At 53.9% G+C, this 18,402-nt stretch overlaps 5 protein-coding genes across 5 annotated transcripts; 1 reads left to right on the top strand and 4 right to left on the bottom strand.

Annotated features, from left to right (window-relative positions):
- Positions 1-67: 67 nt before the first annotated feature.
- On the bottom strand, positions 68-1,036 carry IWZ02DRAFT_46787 (uncharacterized protein). The gene has a single exon (XM_066768593.1). It carries the CDS (start codon positions 817-819, stop codon positions 259-261), a length of 561 nt encoding a protein of 186 aa, XP_066620282.1. The 5' UTR covers positions 820-1,036; the 3' UTR covers positions 68-258.
- On the bottom strand, positions 979-3,306 carry IWZ02DRAFT_476564 (P-loop containing nucleoside triphosphate hydrolase protein). The gene is made up of 2 exons (XM_066769030.1): positions 1,465-3,306; positions 979-1,411 (listed from the first exon to the last, which is right to left on the bottom strand). Exons 1-2 carry the CDS (start codon positions 3,267-3,269, stop codon positions 1,255-1,257), a joined length of 1,962 nt encoding a protein of 653 aa, XP_066620281.1. The 5' UTR covers positions 3,270-3,306; the 3' UTR covers positions 979-1,254.
- Positions 3,307-6,983: 3,677 nt separating this feature from the next.
- On the top strand, positions 6,984-9,410 carry IWZ02DRAFT_471008 (uncharacterized protein; the record flags this gene model as incomplete). Its single annotated transcript, XM_066768842.1, has 5 exons — positions 6,984-7,487; positions 7,508-8,490; positions 8,544-9,035; positions 9,091-9,132; positions 9,188-9,410. The coding sequence occupies 5 exons, from the start codon at positions 6,984-6,986 to the stop codon at positions 9,408-9,410; spliced, it is 2,244 nt and encodes a 747-aa protein (XP_066620280.1).
- A 3,025-nt stretch (positions 9,411-12,435) lies between these two features.
- Positions 12,436-13,758, bottom strand: IWZ02DRAFT_435259 (uncharacterized protein; the record flags this gene model as incomplete). Its single annotated transcript, XM_066766427.1, has 3 exons — positions 12,436-12,882; positions 12,908-13,230; positions 13,371-13,758. The coding sequence occupies 3 exons, from the start codon at positions 13,756-13,758 to the stop codon at positions 12,436-12,438; spliced, it is 1,158 nt and encodes a 385-aa protein (XP_066620279.1).
- A 3,125-nt stretch (positions 13,759-16,883) lies between these two features.
- IWZ02DRAFT_46586 (glutathione-s-transferase theta, gst) lies at positions 16,884-18,240 on the bottom strand. Its single transcript, XM_066768476.1, has 2 exons — positions 17,798-18,240; positions 16,884-17,741 (listed from the first exon to the last, which is right to left on the bottom strand). Exons 1-2 carry the CDS (start codon positions 18,005-18,007, stop codon positions 17,286-17,288), a joined length of 666 nt encoding a protein of 221 aa, XP_066620278.1. The 5' UTR covers positions 18,008-18,240; the 3' UTR covers positions 16,884-17,285.
- Positions 18,241-18,402: the final 162 nt, after the last annotated feature.

Raw genomic sequence — 18,402 nt, 5'->3', positions numbered from 1 at the left:
ATTCAGAAGGGGAAAGACCATGCAAGATATCAATCACATTCACGTCCAACTCTCGTACCTCCAAGCTTTAGTCTGTTCATCTGCGCCAATCTTACGTACGCCTTTGTCAATCCACCCACTCGCATCTCCTCTGATCGAATCAACGCCTCAACCAATCCTTGTTCCAATGCACCAAACCTTCCCTCTCCTCTCCTCTCTTTCTTTCCTTCCTCCCATACATATAACGCCTCCAATCAACTCCATTCGTCAATCAATCAATCAAATCATCCCCAGAATCCCCTGACCCAAGCTAGCCAGGACGCCACAACCGACCTGTTGGGCGGGTACTTCGTGCCGTCGACTTCGATCTTGGCATCGCAGCCGCACCACTCGTCGGCAGGAATGTTGACCATGACACTCGGGATGTGGCTGCCGCCTATTTGGCGATAAGCGAATAAAGTCAGTGGCGGAAGGGTAAATGGGGTGGACCGGCAGGGAGAGGCGATGAGATGAGGCGATTGAGACAGGAACGATGGAGAGGACGTAGTCGAGATGTGGATGCGAGGGCAATGAGAAGGGGGAACTGGTGTTGGGGCCAGGTAGCCTTGACTGCGATTGCGTGGTCAGCTGCTTGTTCTTTTTCGTGGAAGATACGGATACGATGTTGAGAAAACCGTGATGTGCTGCCGGAGGGGGTGGAATGAGAGACAGAAGGGAAGAAGGTACGGCAAGTGTCGCAAGTCGCCTTCTTGCACATGTTGATTGGGTTGATCTGGCTTGTGAGAGAATTGTAGTCGATGCGGTGAAGGTTGGCATGTGTGGAAATGCGGATGGGTACATATGTAGGTGGTAGGTCGGCAAGAGGGCTTCGTTGGGTTCTCTCTGCTTCCGCGCTCTGCCTACTCGTACATGCTGTGCTTTGCTTTGTCATATGGGCAGGTAGGCTAAGTGGCAAGCTGTACGTAAAGCCGTAGATGCATGGGTAGGAGATGCAGTTGGTTTTGTGGTAACTGATTGTTTGGTCTACCAATAATGACCCTAGTTTCTTTTGCCCGACATGAGGTAGATGCCATCTATGAGCTGCATGTCTAATACAGCGTCCTCTTAATGAAGCGTCTTCACCTCTAACAATGAAATACTTTTACGATTCCTGTCTCCAAACCTTTTTTCTCCGCGCCGTTGATTAGGAAATTTCTGCCAAAATAACCTTCATGTATCTCTCTCTCTTTCCCTCTTATCCAGCGGCATTGGGATATCTACGCTCTAACAGATAGCTTAGTCGTCAAAGGTAATCTTCGTCGCCGCCTTCATGTCTGTGGGGTCCTTGTAAAAGGCACCGTATGCGTCATGACCCTTCTTCTTAACCGTCGTGCCAAACTTGAGCAGCTCGTCTGGGACTGGCTGATTCGCGCCCTTGAGTACATTGACAAGACTGGACACACATTAGCGGAAATTGCGATAATGGGGATCTGTATCAGTGCTTACGCTCCAGCCAGCGCCTTATCGTGCTCCGTGAACAGCGTAATGGACTTGCCGTCCGCGCCCGCACGACCAGTTCGACCAATGCGGTGGACATAGTCCTCGGCCGTCAGCGGGAACGTGTTATTGACGACGACCTTGACGTCGGGAATGTCGAGACCGCGGGCAGCCACATCAGTCGCTACGAGCAGAGAAACCTCGCCCTTCTTGAACTTCTCCAAGCTGGCCGTCCGCTGCGCCTGGCCGAGATCGCCGTGGATGCCCGCGACGCGGAATCCCTTGTTGCGGATGAGATTCTCGATGCGCGTGGCTTCCTTCTTGTACAGCGCGAAGACGAGGATGCGGTCGTTCTTCTTCGAGCCGGATTGGTTCTCTTTGAGCAGTTGGATCAACCTGTTCTCCTTGGCCCACGGCTCGATGACCTCGACTGTTTGCGCGATGCGCGTGTTGGCGCGCAGCTCGCCTGACGTGTTCTCTCCAATCATGATCTTGACCGGCGACCTCATAAAAGTCGCGGCAAGCTCTTGGACAGATTTGGGCCATGTTGCAGTGAACATCAGAGTTTGGCGCTCGTTCAGAGGGCGAGTGCTGCTTATGATCTTCTTGATGGCGTCTTCGAAACCCTTGTCAAGCATGCGGTCAGCCTCGTCGAGGACGACAAAGTCGGCCTTGCTAATGTCCGCGGCGCCTTCATCGATGAAGTCGTTCAGACGACCGGGAGTGGCCACAAGGATGGTGGCCTTCTTGAGCGCGGCGCGCTGGTCATCCTTGGGAACACCGCCGTAGACACAGACGGTCTTGAGCCCAGCCGGACCAGCCAGCTTCTCAATCTGCTCATGGATCTGGCAGGCAAGCTCGCGCGTGGGCGACACAATGACTGCCTTGATACCCCTTTGGTCCTTCTTCGGCAGCGAAGTAATGTGGCGCACGCAGGGGACGCCAAAGCCCAGTGTCTTGCCAGAACCAGTCTCTGCGACTCCAATCATATCCCTGCCGGCAAACAATGCTGGCCATGCCGCAGCTTGTATAGGTGTAGGAGCAGAGAAGCTAGCAAAAGGAGCGCGCAGGGATTCATCTGTGATGGGAAGGTGGGCGAACGAAATGATCGGGCGGAACTTGGCAGCGGTCTTCAAAGGGTCGGTGATCGTGATGAAATGCTTCGACAAGAAGGCGTCAATCTCGGGTTGGGGTAGCGCTGAGAGTGCGGCGGCTTCGACGTAGCCGGAAGTGAACTCGCCATTCAAAGCAGCAGAGGGTTTAGGAACGTCCTCAGACGAAGCTGAAGAAGCCTCGCCATTGGCCTTAACAGGAGCATCTTCCATGACCGTGTCTTCATCAGTCTTCTTCGCAGACTTCTTTGCGGCTTTTCGAGCCGCCTTCTCAGCCTTCTTCGCCTTCTTCTCGGCTTCAGCGTCCTTCTCAGTCGATTCCTTGACTTCCTTTGCGGCTCGTTTTGCCTCCTTCTTGGCCTTCTTTGCGGAAGTCTCTGCATCTTGTGCCTCGCCAGCCTCTGTTCTGCTTTGCTTCTCCAATTTCTTTTGTTCACTCGACTCCTTTGCTCTCTTGTATTTTTCCTCTTTGGGCTCTCTGAGTGTGTTGGATTTTTTAGACGTCTTGGAGTCCTTCTTGTCGCTTTTGCTCGACTTCTTAGGCTTGTCAGACTTGTCCGGCTTCTTCTTTTTCTCGATTGTCGCGCCGTTCACCTCCTGCGACAGAACATCACTGGCCGAGTCGCCAGTCTCTGTGCGTGTCTTCTTGGGCTCCGGATGGCCATCGGTAATGGTGCTCTCGTTACGCGTTCTTTTCCCCATTTTTGGAGCTTCGGACAGTATAACGTGTGGTTGTGTCGCAGAGCTGTGCGTGGGAAAAAAAGTAGATGGGGCCCTGGCTGGTCGGCGTCCAAGGCGCCGACGTAGGGTCCGTGCATTTTTGTCTGTGCGGAAAGACTTCCGTCCCGCTTGCGCACCTGCTGTCCCCGTCTGCTGTCTTTTGGTACCAGCACTTTTCACTTGCCATGAGTCACTCGTCCTGATTCTTTGCGCTGTTGGCACTCTCGATTCACTGCTTTCTGGTTCAATTCTGGACCTTATCATGACGACCGTACCTCGAAATTCGTGAAAATCACATCCTTCGGCATGCAATCCAAAAGACCGCTCATTCTGGAATGATCTGAATATCATGTCTGGAATACACACTGAGCACCAGCAGCCCAAAGCGAACCATTTTCTTCAAAGACTGTCCGAACGCTCAAATCGACATCAACGTTGACCTCTAACGATCTCCAACGCCATCCGCGCGCTCCTTGAGCAATCACTCTGGCTTGCTATTGCTGGGCTCGTCCGATTTATTGGTGTCGCCATTCTCACCGCCGCCATTATCATCTTGCCTGAGGTCGAGCCCCGTATGGACGACTCCAGCAAGGGGATCGATGTCGCTGGGAACGCATGTCGCTGGGTTTCCGTACGGACCGAGAGAATCGTCCTCCTTCTCCAAGTTCCCGCTGGCCTTGTGCGCAGAGTCTGACACAGCTGTTCCGACATCCTTTGCGACCTTCGTAACGGTTTCGGCAGCGGCAGTCGTAGCTTCAGCTATCTGGGCACCAGCAGTCTTCGCCATGTCTTTTGGCGATCGTTTGTCCGAGCTCTGTCAAAGACCATGAGTAAACCACACAGGAGTTGACGACTGAGCCTTACCTCTGAACCAGCCTTTTTCTCGGAGTACAGCCCGGTCGTGGACAAAGCTGAGCGAATGATATTCTCAGCCGTTGGCATCAGCCCATCCTGGCAGATCAGCTATGCGAGCCAGCACAAGATCCAGGCTACCGCTCACCTCTTGATTGACCACCTTGGGCTCCACAACCGGTGAGTCTTTGCCATCTTGACCAGCAGTCTGAGAACCTGCAACATCCTGGCTTGAACGGCGAGGCTTGCGATTCTCGTCGCTCATGGTGAGTTCCGTATGCCGTTTCTGTGGTTCAGCTAGGTAGGATAGAGGGCAGTTCGGGCCTTGGCAGCCTTTCGTGTATAAGCGACCGAAGGGAGGAATGCTCTTGGAACCTGCGATGGCTTTGCAAGATGCTTTGCAACCCGACTTTGGCCGTAAAAACGGCACGCTGCATCGAAGCGAACAAAGGCAGGTACCCGTTGCGCAGCTTCTCTGACACTGACAGCTGTATAGCGCTTACCAGCAACTTCCGTGATGTTTACGGAAAGCTTCGCCGTGCCGTTTGGCTATATTTGCTTGGACCAAGGTATCAAACTCAGCCATGGTCAGCAATGCAAATCACTGATCCCCATGAAGTGTTTTCCTTGGGCTTGTCCCTAGACTTTGTGCCTTCCCATGCTCTACTGGTGGCTAGATCTAGACACTTGAGCTCCATCCGAAACCTTCCGCGCCTTTTTCCTTCGGAGCTGGGGATTGTTCGAAATTGTTCGCAGTATCTGCGGCTGTGCTAAGAGACATCTAAATTTGACCAAGCCAGCCTCATTCCCTTCCGTGAGGCTGACCAAATGGTTTGATCCAAGTTCGTCCACTTCTTTTATTTCTTTCTTCTTTTTTCAAGCTCAGGAATTGGTTCTTCATTTATGCAGTGTTCTTGATAAGCTTCACACAGGCTTATGAGCCAATCATTCTAGCCCTATGCATAACCCCTCAGCCTCCGGTCTGGCTCCGTCAACGACCTCCATCTTAATCCTTTTCGGTCTGGACATTGCACCTACCATATATTCCCTCTTCCGCGATCCTAGTTTCAAGCACGTCAATGCATGCGCGTTTCTTGTCAAAAGAGCTTGAACTGGACTGGTTGTTTGTGGACGCCATTGTCATACATAAGCAACGATCCAAGCGTCATGGGAAGCACAGCAGCAAACGTCGGATGCACACCAATTGGAGATGCAGTAGTACGATCGGTGCCCGATCGGTTCACAACAGCACCTGCAAACGTCGGCGCAGGCGCGTACCTGGCTAAGCTACTCGTCATCGGCTACCAAGCCACTCAAAAGCAGCTGCTGGGCTGACCGGTCTTCAAGAGGGGGCTCCGCTGAGAGTGTTGTCGGAGCAGCAACTAGTCTGATTGACTTCTAGGCCCGCACATGTCGATCGGATCTGCATCGTGCCCAACTTCCGGCAGGTGGAAAGAATCCTTGTGGGAAGGATATTCTTAGACAAGTCCGGCTCTCGCACTCACACATCAAGCAGGAGAACCTCACGCAAAGGACTTTGACTTTTCCTTTCCTCGATTCGCAGCCGAGCTAGAGGTGGGCATTCCCTACAACGGAGGCCAATTTGGACCACCACGAGGGCTCCTGACGCCTTTGTGGACAATTCAGACAGGCTCTCAGCAGGCACAACAAGGGCCCAAAGCTTGAAGTTCATGTTCAGCCGAGGCTCTCACACTCCTTCAAACAGGGTTCTTTTCGGATCAGATGTGCCATCGAGTAACCTGGATTTCCAAGATGGCCTGTGGAGACACCTGGTTTGGGGCGATTCCCGGCATCGATTCCCTGGATTTGGAGACCAACTGGCCATTCTCCAGTATCAAAAGAGACAGTGGAAAGCGAGCGCTTCACGCAAAGTCGGAGATGAGAGTTTCAACATCTGCAATGGTGGTTCTACAGCAGCGGCGTGATGTGGACGCGGGGTGGGTCGCAAGGTCGAAGAGCCGTCAAAAAACCAGGAACACCTTGTTCTTAAGGACCCAACCACCAACAGACGGGCTCTCCCAGGCCTCCACTCCGCATACCTGCGTTGGTTGTCATCGCGGCTGCGGTGCAACGGGTTGGCCGCCCAGGTGCTGCCACGACCGAATCAGACGCACCGCGAGACGGATAAGCGCAGGGTAGCGCGTGGTGCGGCAAGGTCGTTGGTCTGGCCATTAATCTATTCCAACGTGTTGTTGACGTATCAAAGCAACAGGTTGCTCGTGGAGTCCACCTAGGCGTGGTGATGACGGCGAGCTGCAGCAAGTCCAAGCGTCGGATGACACTGCCCTGGCGAGTCCAGTCAGGCACATTAGCCGGCGCAGTACGCCCCCATCCCCAACCGCTATCCCCCATGGCCTGCACCGTGCTCCGCGCGGATGCAGGCGCTCGCTGCCCGTGCTCGCCTCCACGCTCGCCTCGCCGCCCGCGTGGCTGCCACCGCCACGAGATTGTCTGCTCAATGCGTCCAGGCCGCCAGAATCTCAAGCAAGAGGGAATGCTCTGTTCAGAAGCACAGCCGGCACACTGTTTGGTCCCCGCCCGTTCCGTCGACAGCTAGACCAGGATAAATACACACAACATGGCACCCCCATTCCCATATCAGACTTGTGCCATCATTCCTTTTGCTTTGTATCCCCATGCCCCCGTCTGGAAGCACCTGATTAACTCCACCACCGTCTTTTTGTTTCGTTCTCTTACAAGGCGGCTGCCGTCCCAGTGCTTTGTCTTGGTCCTTTCTGCCCAACCTCGTCTGCGCGACAACACTCTCACCACGACACAAGCCACAACCAGATCCATCTTCGGCTGCAGCGACATACCTGGAGAATGTGCCTGGCCTACCCGCCAATCATCACTCCCTCCCCAGACTTCAGCCCGGTGTCAGCACCAACATCGACTACGAATGGGCATTATTTGGCCGACAACTTCTGCCTCACTCTTGGTACATTGCCGGAAATCGATTCTCACTTGCTTAAATCATCGCTCAAATCCTCGCTCGACCCACTTGATCCAACAAATGCCAATAACCTGGCTCAGGGCAGTTTGAATGCTCCTTGTGGTCCTGCTTTTGCTCCTACAGGCCCTGCAGGTCGTAGTTTTGTTAAGAAGCGCCCCCGCAACATGTCTCAATCTAGTGCCGACAAAGATTCCCACATTGGTGGAGACGGCCATCAGTCAATCGCCCATGGCGCTGCCGCATGCAATAATCGTGACGGTCCGATATCAAATGCGAAGAAGAGGCCAAGCACGGATACTATCGACTATCCTCGCAGGAGAGCCATCATCGCGGTACGTGTAACAAGACTTCCGTATCCATATCCCACGAACCTGGTCGACTCATCCTCGTTTAGTGTGAGATCTGCCGCTCCCGCAAATCTCGCTGCGACGGTAATCGTCCACGATGCCGTCTGTGCACAGAACTCAATGCAGACTGTGTCTATCGCGAGCCAGGGATAAAGCTGGATGCTGGCGACAAGCTGATCCTCGAGCATCTCGACCGTATAGAAGGATTGCTGCGCTTCAACATCTCCTGCCAGCCTCAAGTCAGCAATTTGTTCGACTTTACTTCCCACTCTCCAACTGCAAGCCACAGCACCAACGACGATCTGCTTGCCCAAAACTCTGGTAAGCTCAGCGGCATGGTCCCGATGTCTCAGAGCAACCCGAATGGCTTCGGAAGCCAGGACCAATTTTCTTCCGACCTCAACACGGGATCAAGAACACAGGCAGACTCGGCTTTGAATCTGTTGCAATGGCCTTTGGTTCGGGACCTTGTTTCGCGAACCTACGATCCCCAAGTCATACTCTCGCTTGAGATGTCGCGCGAACCCTTGAACTTTTCCAACAAGACGATCAGTCTGGATCTTTCAAACGCCAACGTATACGTACACGCCTTCTTCGCCCGCGTCAATGTCTGGTATGCTGTTGTAAATCCGAATACGTGGGTCGCATTCTATCGAACGGCCATTTCTAAGGGCCTACGCGATGGGCCCGAATGCACAATGGTCCTTCTTGTGTTGGCTCTCGGAGCAGCTAGCAACGCTGGGAGCATGGTTCAGCAACCAATGAACAGCGAACCGCCGGGCATCAATTACTTTGCAGCAGCCTGGAACATGCTGCCTGGGCTGTTGACATTGAACAACGTGCTGGCCCCTCAGTGTCAGTTCTTGGCCGCGGCTTACCTGTTCTACATTGTCCGACCACTGGAGGCTTGGAACATGTTGACGAGTGCAAGCATGAAGCTACAGCTGTTGCTGGGGGCACCCAACCGTTTATCACCTCAGGCAAGAGAGCTTGGAGTAAGAGTGTATTGGAACACACTTCTTTTTGAAAGGTAGCCCTACGACCCGATACAATGGTCAAGATCAAGAGGCTAACCACGTTCAGTGATTTGCTTGCCGACCTGGATCTTCCCCACTCCGGAATCACGCAACTGGAAGAAAATGTCGGTCTTCCAGGTGGTTTTCAAGAAGAGGTCGAAGACGCCCCTGCTGGCAGAGATGAACTGTGGTACTTCACTGCCGACATTGGGCTGCGACGCATCTGCAATCGCGTCAACCGTGCTATCAACGCGAAGACCGTGTCGTCAACGTCGATACAACAACTCGAACCTCTGGTGGCGGAGCTTGATCTCCAGCTCACTCAGTGGTACGAAGGTCTGCCGCTGCCGGTTCAATTTCCACACAGTCGAGTTCCACTTTCAAACCCAGTGCAGACCGTGCTCCGCCTGCGGCACTTTGCATGCAGGACGGCGATCTTCAGACCCTACATTTTGGCCGTTCTCAACGACGAATCTGCTGCGTTGGATGTGGTGGTTCAAGAGAACTGCCGACGCTGCTTAGAAGCCTGCATCCGCCAATTAGAGCACATCTCGGCTCAGTAAGTTCATCGACACATGGGGTAGCAAGTCCGCGAGATCTAACAGATTCATCAGCCACGCAGGCCACCTTCCGTATTTGTGGCAAGGTGCACTCTCGTATGTACCCCAGCTTCTGCACACCAAAAGAGGCTATTCGCTGACGATTTTCCAGAGTTGTGTCGCAAACGCTGTTGGTCATGGGCGCGACAATGTCACCCTCATTGTCGGCACTTCTGCCGCCCCCGCATTCTATGGACGCCATCATTAATGACGTGGTTTGCGAAATCGAGCACCTTGCTCATCTCGCCCCCAGTCTTCGGCTGTCCGCAGAGATCATCCGGGAGGCGGAAGAGCGGCGCCAACTGTTCCTTCAATCAACCGGCCTCAAAGTCTGATGTGACGGGGAGCACCCACATTGAGAACGTCACCAGTGAGGACCGAGGAACAATTCTCACCAATCGATGTTGTTGAGTCTCGCTCGTTTGGCTCAATGTACTGGTTAGCCGTCTACCAGGACAGGTTTTCGGAGCAAACATGCAATCAGACAGCCGTGCAGATTCGCAGGCAATATTGCCTCCGGCGAGAGCAGTCATGGGCACAGCCTGGGATGGAAATGGGTCTCTTCGCGTCGCATCCAGCCACAACAGTAGACGTGACTTCGCACGGCCTCCAGCAGCAACCGAGCAGCAGTCACAATTCCGCGGAGTCTCGAAAACTTCCAGTTTCGATCGAAGGAGCATTCGCACCTTCCAGACTAGGCCAGCGTTGACCTATCCACATTTCCATCCTCGGCCAGCTGCGCCCTCAAAACACACAAACTCATGCGAGTTCCGTCCATCACTCGCTTGGCCTGTCCGTATGAGGCATGTGGCCCTGCATACCCACTACCACCATCACCTCGCCGCCGCCGCAGCCACAATCCTACCAGCTCTTCTTCATCCTCCCGACGCTCACCTCGCAGTCATCCTCGGTTGCCACTTTGAGGTTGCGTGAAGCTGGCACGTCCACTCTACCACGCTTCCAGCTGCCCGCCAACTTATCCGTCCCTGCGACGGCGCCTCCGAGCTTTTCCTTCCTCGGCTCCTCCCGCAGATGGAAGGCTCCCACCGCCGATGCTCGACATGCCTGCATGTGGATTGCGGGGTGTGTCTCTTCTGCGGTAGTAGACCGTTAATTGATCGTCCGGGTATTTTGCCAGGTCAGGTGATGCAGTCGACGGCCTATTGCGAGGTCTGCTTATGGCACGCAGTCGAATGGTATTTTCTCGCAACCACCGCTTCTCAAGGTCGCTCAATTTCCTCTCTAACCCGTCGCGACTACATTCTAGGGCCACATCAACCGCAAAGTGTCATCGCAACGTGTTTATGTTTTACCCTCTGTCGCTCTTCCCCTTTCTACTTCTGTGCAGGACGCGTTTCTGGAGACTGTCGCTAGACACATCCCCAACTCGGTGAGGGGCACAGCGATCCGGCTCTGCTTTCAAACCAAAAAGTCTTTTCTCTTCTCTTCTCTTCTCTTGACACATGTTTCTTCAGGAACTGTTGGTTTGTAGGTTTTTGGCGTGGCAATCTTTGTAGCTACTCGCAAAGAAAGAATTGAAAATTACGTTGTTCATCGCTCATGCGAGGAGCATGATTTTCCGCGACGGCCAAATGGACAATCAGTGTCAAAGCCATCAAGATTCTGACTTTTGCTGTCTGTCAGTAGACATCTTTCTGCGCGCCTATCGTTTAATTGGCCGTCAATTGACCGACGGCGCTTCTGTGGCCGCGTCTACTCCTCGCTGTATACACCCACTCCACGCCGACCCATCCTCTCCGACTTTCTCCGACTGTTGGACCGGCGAACAAGCTGACAAAATGCCAGCGTGCGTAACGGCCAAGTACCAGTCTCTTTTTCCTAAGCAGTGTACATGTGTTTGTTGACTGGCTGTCTCGGTGCTGGTCCCATTGAACTAAACAACGGCTCTCTGCTACTTGCATCTGTGTCTCTCTCTACTCGGCCCCCGCGGCCTCTCCAATAATGTCTACCAAAGGAATCTGACTTCAAAGACGTACGTACTAAAGACGTGCTAATAGATAAACCGACTCGTCTCCCCCTGCCCGCGCATTGGTGCCCGTCATCGTGTGCAGTGCCGCTTTGTAATTGCGCTAGGTAATCCACACATCAGTCCAATCCCTTGGCTTCTTGGTTACAAGTCCGTCTGAGCCAAGGGATGACGTGTGCGACGGCGACGCCCGTGGTCGAGTGGGTGGTGTGTCGTCGGTGAGCGGATGCAGCAGTTGGGCCAGTCAATCAGTTCATATTTGTATACGGAGCACTTCATCTCGGTGACTTTTTTTTTTTTTTTTTTTTTTTTCCCCTTCTGCCTCGCTCTTGGCTTCTCAAGCGCGCATGACAGATCGCTCGTTTGCTGGATCGGCAAGCACGAACGAACGGACAAACACATGGACGGAGCCTTCCGTCCGTCATTCGAGTGCCTACCTCATCTACTCTCCGCATTATTACAGCGGCGACGATCGCTCGTTACCCCACAGCCCGTGCGATGAGGCACCGGCGTCGTGACAAAATGTGTGGAGTATGTGGCCAAGAAGCGAGAAGAGAGTAACGTGAATAATGACAAGCAAAAAGGCGACTCGAGGAGATGACGAGGTGCAACAACGAAGTGACAGAAGAGACAGCTAAGATGATGGACTAGGGAGGGCGACACGGCGGATACGAGACGCAGCGCGCAAAAAGGCGCGACCTCGGTCTTCTCTCCAGCATACGGGGCTGGTCTTAGTCATAGAACCACAGTGAAAATACGTCGACGGATGGAGGGATGGGGAAGAGGGAGAATGGAGGGAGGTGGTGGGCAGGTGGGGAAAGAGAAGTGAGACAGCGGACGGGAGTTTAGATTCGAGACGTGTGCTCGTGAGCGATAAGAGAGAAGGGCGAGGATGGAGGGAACGAGGGTTGGCAGTAGTTGGCATTATTGAACCAACGGACGACTGGGTGGGTCGGTAAGAGGCCTGGTTGGGTGGGTGGGAGTCAATCAGTGGGATGACGGCCTGTCATGTGAACATGGACGAATGGTGATAGGGAAGGTGGGAATTTGAAGGTATAGTATAAGCTTAGCGAGTGAGAGTGGATGTTTTCCTAACGCTGCGTTGCTCATAGTCCATCGATTGTAAGTGGTGGTATGGGAGCTGGAGGCATTGCAGTGTTGATTGTCACTTTGAATAAGATTCAGCCAGCATAGGAGGACCAGAGAGCGCGAGAGGGCCGATGATTGTTGAAGTGATGATGAAGATTTATTGAGCCAACAAATCTAGCAAGCCAAAAAGACAGGAAAAGCCCAACCATCCCAAATGAAAAGCCATGGTAACCAGCTCTGGATATGCGCAAAGAAGACAAGAAAACAAGAGAGAAAAAGCCGCATTAAACGTGATCGCAAAAGAGCGTCATGAAGAGCGTCGCCACCCACAGCGAGATCAAAGTATTCCCGCGGCCAAAACCACTCAGCGAAGGCAATTCGTGCTCGGTCATGGCGGTCGCGGAAACCTCGAGGGGTTCGGAAGAGGGCGAGGAGGATGCAGGAGAGTCATCAGCAGTGGCAGTAGAGACGGCAGGTGAAGCAGTTATGGTTGCTACTCGCGCCACAGGCGCGCAGTTCTCCATCTGCAGTGCTGCTGTCGCCTCTGCTGCTACGGCACTGCGCAAGAGACAGCGACAACAGCGCTTAGCAGTAGCAGCCCTGCTGCCAGTCGTCGTATTGACCGCGCAAAGACCGCCACCATCGCCGTTGACGTCGAAGTCCTCGCGCGAGGTGTCTGATGAAGGGAAGTCGGGGCGGTGAGATTTTTTCAGGTGGTCGAGAGCCCAAAACTTAGAAGATGCATCGGTTCCACACGTCCATGCCACTGCTGGCACAGGCCGCGGCCGCGGGGGCTGCGTTCGCGTCTGCTTTCCTTTTCTGCGCGTTGGCAGCAGTGGCAGTAGAGGCATTGTTGGATCGCGATTCAGGTTGGTCTTGGGCTTGGGCTTGGAAACGAAGCTGTTGGCGACGAAAATGGCGCTGGAGGCGACGCAGGGGGCTTTTCCAGGAAGAAGGGGTCGTGGCGTTGCTGGGGGGTTCGAGAGTGACAGGGGCAGCAGGCTGCGGCGGAGATACCAAGGCCGAAGTTTCGTTTGCTCGTCTTGTATGGTCTTGTCGTTTGGGGTCCTCGCCAGAGCCTGGTGAAAAGAGAAAATCGAATCGGTAAACGTTCGCGTTTTTTTGTTCATCGTGGAAAAAAGGATGATTTTGGGATTTGTTTCTTGGGGAACGGGATGGTATGAAAGCATGCTTGTGCTTTACGCGCGGAATGGCGTACCGGTGCCAAAGCTGCCATAGGACCTCTTGACGTCGTTGGTGGTCTTGTTGGGCAGGGCGTGAATGTTCTTGTTGCCCTCGAAGATGCCGGAGACGGGCTTGGGGATAGTGACGTGAGGGAAGGTAGCGGACTCGCCCCTCTTCGTAGCGTTGTAGCTGCGGACGGTGACGTTGGCGCTGCGGCCGACGAGGATGGAGGTGTCGTTGAGGCCACGGGGGAGGAGGACGGAAGTGTCGTTCAAGCCGCGAGGCTCGACGATGCGGGTGACATTGAGGCCACGGGGGAGGAGAGCAGAGGTCTCGTTCAAGCCGCGTGCCTCAATGGTGCTGTTGAAAGGTGCAGCAGCAGCCGTGGTGGCAATGAGAGCGATGAGAGTAGAAAACTGCATTTTTGCTGGTTTTTTTGTGGTAAAGTGATCAACTTCCAAGGACTGGATGGCTGTGGGTCGTGAAAGGAGCGTCCGTGAGAGAGAGTGTGGACGTCTGGTGACTGATGTATGTCACCTTTTTTGAAAGCGATTGACGATAGCAACGTTCGATGAGGTGGAGTTTGAGGCGGAATGTCCTTTATACCAGAGCGGGCCAACCAGGTGTGCGAAAAGGGCTTAATTCAGCCAAGGCTCTGCTCGTGGGCGGGCTCAGAGTGGCATGGGTGCGGCGCAGACTCCACTGCTCCATGTGCTGGCCACTGCCAATGGGGTGTGCTGGTGCCCATCAGTGCACAGAGAAAGCGGCGGGCCTGGCACATTGCTGGCTGTTGTGAGCAGATCGCCGACAGCTGGAGCAGAATTCGCTCATGATGTGGGGGCTTAGAATGGGACACACACACTGGACCCGATGCCTGTCACTTCCGCCTTATGCAGAAAGACTTGTGCGCCTAGCTCTTGCAGACGCCCATGGCAGCTTGGCTTGTACCATGTTGCTTTTGAGACGGTGGTTGTAGAACAAAGCCTCTCACCTGCGGAGCATCTCTCAGGTCGTGATTTGTTTTCTCCCATGGACAATGGTGGTTGGTTTTTCAACCTTCTCCAGCATCACATCCCAGCTTCCCGCTCGGATCCCTGTTATGCTTGAAGCTGATAAGCTTACTGTTGGCCTCTGTAGGCTTTCCCAGAGACTGTCTGAAAAGTCATGGCTGACGTCGTGTCACAGCCCTGTAGTCAGGCACAGCACTCAGGTGCCAGGAAGTCCCTCTCGGAGATTTCATCCTCAAAGATGTCAGTCGAAGCGAGGTGCCTTGCGAACACGATGCCGTTGACTGTGTCAGGCTTTGATGGTGGCCTAACTCTTTGCGGTGTTGTTGTCTTCGGTGAGGTTGGGATTGTGCACGGCCGAGCTGCAGCCTCTCAAGCCACTAAGCGCCCAAGACCACCACCGAACGGCCAACAGCAAATCTGCAAGCGCTAGAGACGGGTCAACATGCACGGCGGAATGTCTCCCGGAGATCCGTGTACCTATATTGACCCCACAGGCGGGCAACAATCGAAGGCGTCGAAAAGGGCGGAGAAAAAGTGCTGTGGCTTGTCCAACGTCGAGCAATTGATGATGTCAGTCGTTGTCTCGAATTATGCGCCAAGCTGGGAATGGCAGTGTCAAGCACCACCCCCGAGGCGAGGCGAGGCGCGCGGCAGTCGCCGCCTGAGAATGTGGTCCTCAAGTACGTGAGTGAGGTCACGACGAGATTTTTGCCGTTGTCTTTTCAGCAGACCCCAAAGAGGCAACTATCAGCAGTGAGCGCATGGGCCGCCGCGCGAGGGACAAAAGTCGGTGATGGACCGCTCCATCGTCATTGGAGAATGTCTAGTTTGTTCGTCATGGCGGGACCTGGACTTCACGGCGACTCCGTTGAAACAAGTCGCTAGAGCGGCCATGGTCCCTGGTGCTGGAAGGCCTCCTCCGACAGCGACAAATTCTCTTGCACCTGCCTCAAGGCGCCAGCTGCAGGGGCGCGGCGCCCGACGCCTCCATAACCTTAATCTTTAGATGTCTGGGTCAACCTTAATCGCAAAGGGGTATTCGGCCCGTGGGGGTTCTTGGCTCGGCCGTTTCTGTCAGCTTGATAAGGCTCCATCTCGCAAGCCACGACAGCCACCTGTGTGCTTTCTTGCAGACTTCCGGGACGGCCCAGCTCCGCGCGGTGCCTTGTTGCTTCGGCTGTGCCAACGACCTTGGATGCTCCAGTTTTCCTTCTGCACTTATTCAGGTCCAGAATCCAGGTCGGCATTCCTCGTCATGCTGTGGCGCTTCTTCGAATCCGAGTTGGTGGCTGTAGCCGCCCCTTGTCTGCTGGGTGGTTGGTGATAACGACTAGTAGGAGGCCAAGACACCTGCCAGTCACACTGCCGAGACAATGACGATCCGTCCGCACGTGGGATGCTATACGGGCTTTGATGCAGCGATCACAGTAAAACGGGGGCATCGCGGCCATATGTAGGCTGATAACTCACCTCGAAGGCCGGGACGACCGGCTTGTTGTCGATGGGATCGGCTACGACTTGATTGCGATCACCCCCGAAACTCCTATACTGATGCCGACCTGGAGAAAATAAGCCGACCTCGCACCAAGCCCGCAGGTCTTGCAAACTTTGAAAGTGGATGGCGGTCGCGCACGCACTGTGACGTGGTTTGTGATTGGACTGCCATGCGCAACTGCAAGTCATATGGGTAGAGGTTGTTTCCGCTGCCCTTCCTGTCCGGGTCACCAAAACATGCATGAGCAAGCGCCAGTAGCTTCGATGGAACTAGACCAGGGCAGTATGTCGCAAGCACCTGCATGCTCAAGTGTTGAACTTCGGGGACATTTGCGATTCCTGGGCATCTGTGTGACCTGGGTTTGGTGGTTGCATCTGCAGGAGGCTTCGTTTCCTACAGGAATCTCCGTGCGATGTATCCGGCCAATCTTTTGTTGACTCCTTATCGATTCTGAAAGGTATCAAGTGTGATTGACAAGAGTAAGTAGTGCAAGCCTCAGAAGTTGTAATGGCCGTCATCCCACGTAACACGCAGACGTTATGCCTGCAGAAATGCGGTTTTGGGAAGCTGCATCGCCGTAAGTGGCATCTCCGGAGTCCACACCTCTCACTACGGCGCTACCACTAGTGCTCAGCGCCATTTCAATGTTTGTGATCGGGAAAGTTCGGTCGAAGATAAGCTCACTAATGCTAAGGGCATGTTCGACTGTAAAGTGTCGTACGGGACTTTGTCGATCCAGTGCCACTTGCAGCTTGGCGAAAGGTGGGATGTTGAAAGGAAAAAGAAAGTGCGAGTGCGCTTCAGATGACGACGACGGGAGACTTGTGCATCTCAGCTGCGTGTGGCGCATGAAACACCAGCCGTGATGCCATTGCAGAGGATGAAGCTGAAGGCCCGCAAGGCATGTTTTGACGGGAAAATCCTCGATTTGAACTGATTATGATTGTTTCTGTTGAAGTGACGTTGGGTTGTATTGCGACTGCGCTTTCAACTACGATGGCCGATGAATGAAGCGCGGACGATTTTACTGCAATGGATCTGTCAGTGTGTGATGCTTTGCCATTGGTATGTTGTTGTAATTGATGGACAGTACCTTATAAACCAAATCACAGCTCAAGATCAAGTTTACACATTGACCTTGAGCTTGGAGTCAAGACGCAACCATCCATCAGATGAAGAGGCGGTCATGGGCCGTGGAGGAGGGTGAAGTTGTCATTGTGTGGAGAGATGAGGGGGAGGGGCACAGATGGCGCAATTCTTAGCGACCACCTGACATCCAGATCCTCTCAGACCAGACGCCAAGGTGCCTATTTTAAGTCGTGGCCGGTACATCCTCCCTCCATTTTCACCCATGCACCAGAAGAAGTGGCCACCAAATCGAAACATGTTTTAAAAGCAAGAAATCGCAAATCCATTGAAGCTCATGTCGTTTTAATCCTCACTCCTAATGCTTCTGCGCAACCGCCGCCTTGTCGGCCTGAACCTTCTTCACAGATGACCTCTCCAACAAGCTCTGGTTCCATTTTGCCCACTGGGGGAAGTCCTTGGCAGCGTCGTAGTCTGGAAGCAACCAACCCAAGCTCGTTTGCCAGGGAACAAAAGCCAGGTCAGCATACGAGATCTTGTCGCCGACGAGGTACGGCTTGCCCGTCTTCTTGAGATGCGAGTCGATGACGCCGAGAGTCCTCTTGATTTCGTTGGCGTAGCGCTCAATCGCACTGGTGATGTTCTTCTCCGGATGGAAGTTGCTGAACCAGGCCTTCTGGCCCCAGTACGGGCCCTGTCCACTCATTTGGAAGTGCAGCCAAGAAAGCTCCAGGTACTTTTCAGGAGAAGCGGTGTAGTGAAGCTTTGCCTCCTTGTCGTAAGTCTCAACCAGATATTCAATGATGGCACCAGACTGCAAATGCGTTAGCGCTAAATTCGGCCTTGCCCTGCATTAACGCTAGCCCATACTTCGAAGATCTTGACGCCCGTGTTGGGGTCCTCCAGTGCGGGGACGCGGCCATTGGGGTTGATTGACAAGAATGGCTCGGCCTTCATGGCCGGAAATTCAAGAAATTTGGTCTCATAGGGCAGCTGAAGCTCCTCGAGGATGATGGCCACCTTCCAAGGGTTGGGGCCGGTGGCGTGAGAGTAGAGGACGAGAGGCTTGAGAGAAGACATGTTGGTCGGTGAGAGATACAGATTGGGATGGGGGAGAAGAGAGTTAAATTGGTGACTGTGAAGAGGAATTGGCCCAGCTTGATATATACGAAGCCCCGCACGCAACCTTAAGGTATGTGTCTACAGGTGGGTGCGATCCGTGACATCAGATGTTGGCACGTGCAATTTTCGAGATCCACATCAGCTGGTTCATAACCGGCCTCAGCGCCAGATATCTGGGCATGCTGGACTCCTATTCGTCAATGGCTAAAACAAGACACAGGCATCGCGAGAAGATGACTAGGCACACTCCATCGTCTTCGACAGTGCGCGGAATCGAGCGCTGTATTTGTCAGCTCAAACACGAAGCGGACCCTCGGTCAATGTACTACAGCGAAAACTAGCGAGTGATGGGT

Source organism: Phyllosticta citriasiana (genome assembly GCF_038021145.1).
Source record: "Phyllosticta citriasiana strain CBS 120426 chromosome Unknown IWZ02scaffold_11, whole genome shotgun sequence".
Classification (NCBI taxonomy): domain Eukaryota; kingdom Fungi; phylum Ascomycota; class Dothideomycetes; order Botryosphaeriales; family Phyllostictaceae; genus Phyllosticta; species Phyllosticta citriasiana.
The sequence above is the reverse complement of the archived record's forward strand: the minus strand, read 5'-3'. Positions and strand labels throughout refer to the sequence as shown.

Excerpts from the sequence above, each read along its gene's own strand:
- IWZ02DRAFT_46586 (XM_066768476.1), bottom strand. The coding sequence starts at position 18,007 with ATGTCTTCTCTCAAGCCTCTCGTCCTCTACTCTCACGCCACCGGCCCC. Across the intron at positions 17,742-17,797 it reads CGGGCGTCAAGATCTTCGAA|TCTGGTGCCATCATTGAATA; the intron begins GTATGGGCTAGC and ends ACGCATTTGCAG.
- IWZ02DRAFT_476564 (XM_066769030.1), bottom strand. The coding sequence starts at position 3,269 with ATGGGGAAAAGAACGCGTAACGAGAGCACCATTACCGATGGCCATCCG. Across the intron at positions 1,412-1,464 it reads GATAAGGCGCTGGCTGGAGC|TCTTGTCAATGTACTCAAGG; the intron begins GTAAGCACTGAT and ends ATGTGTGTCCAG.
- IWZ02DRAFT_46787 (XM_066768593.1), bottom strand. The coding sequence starts at position 819 with ATGTACCCATCCGCATTTCCACACATGCCAACCTTCACCGCATCGACT.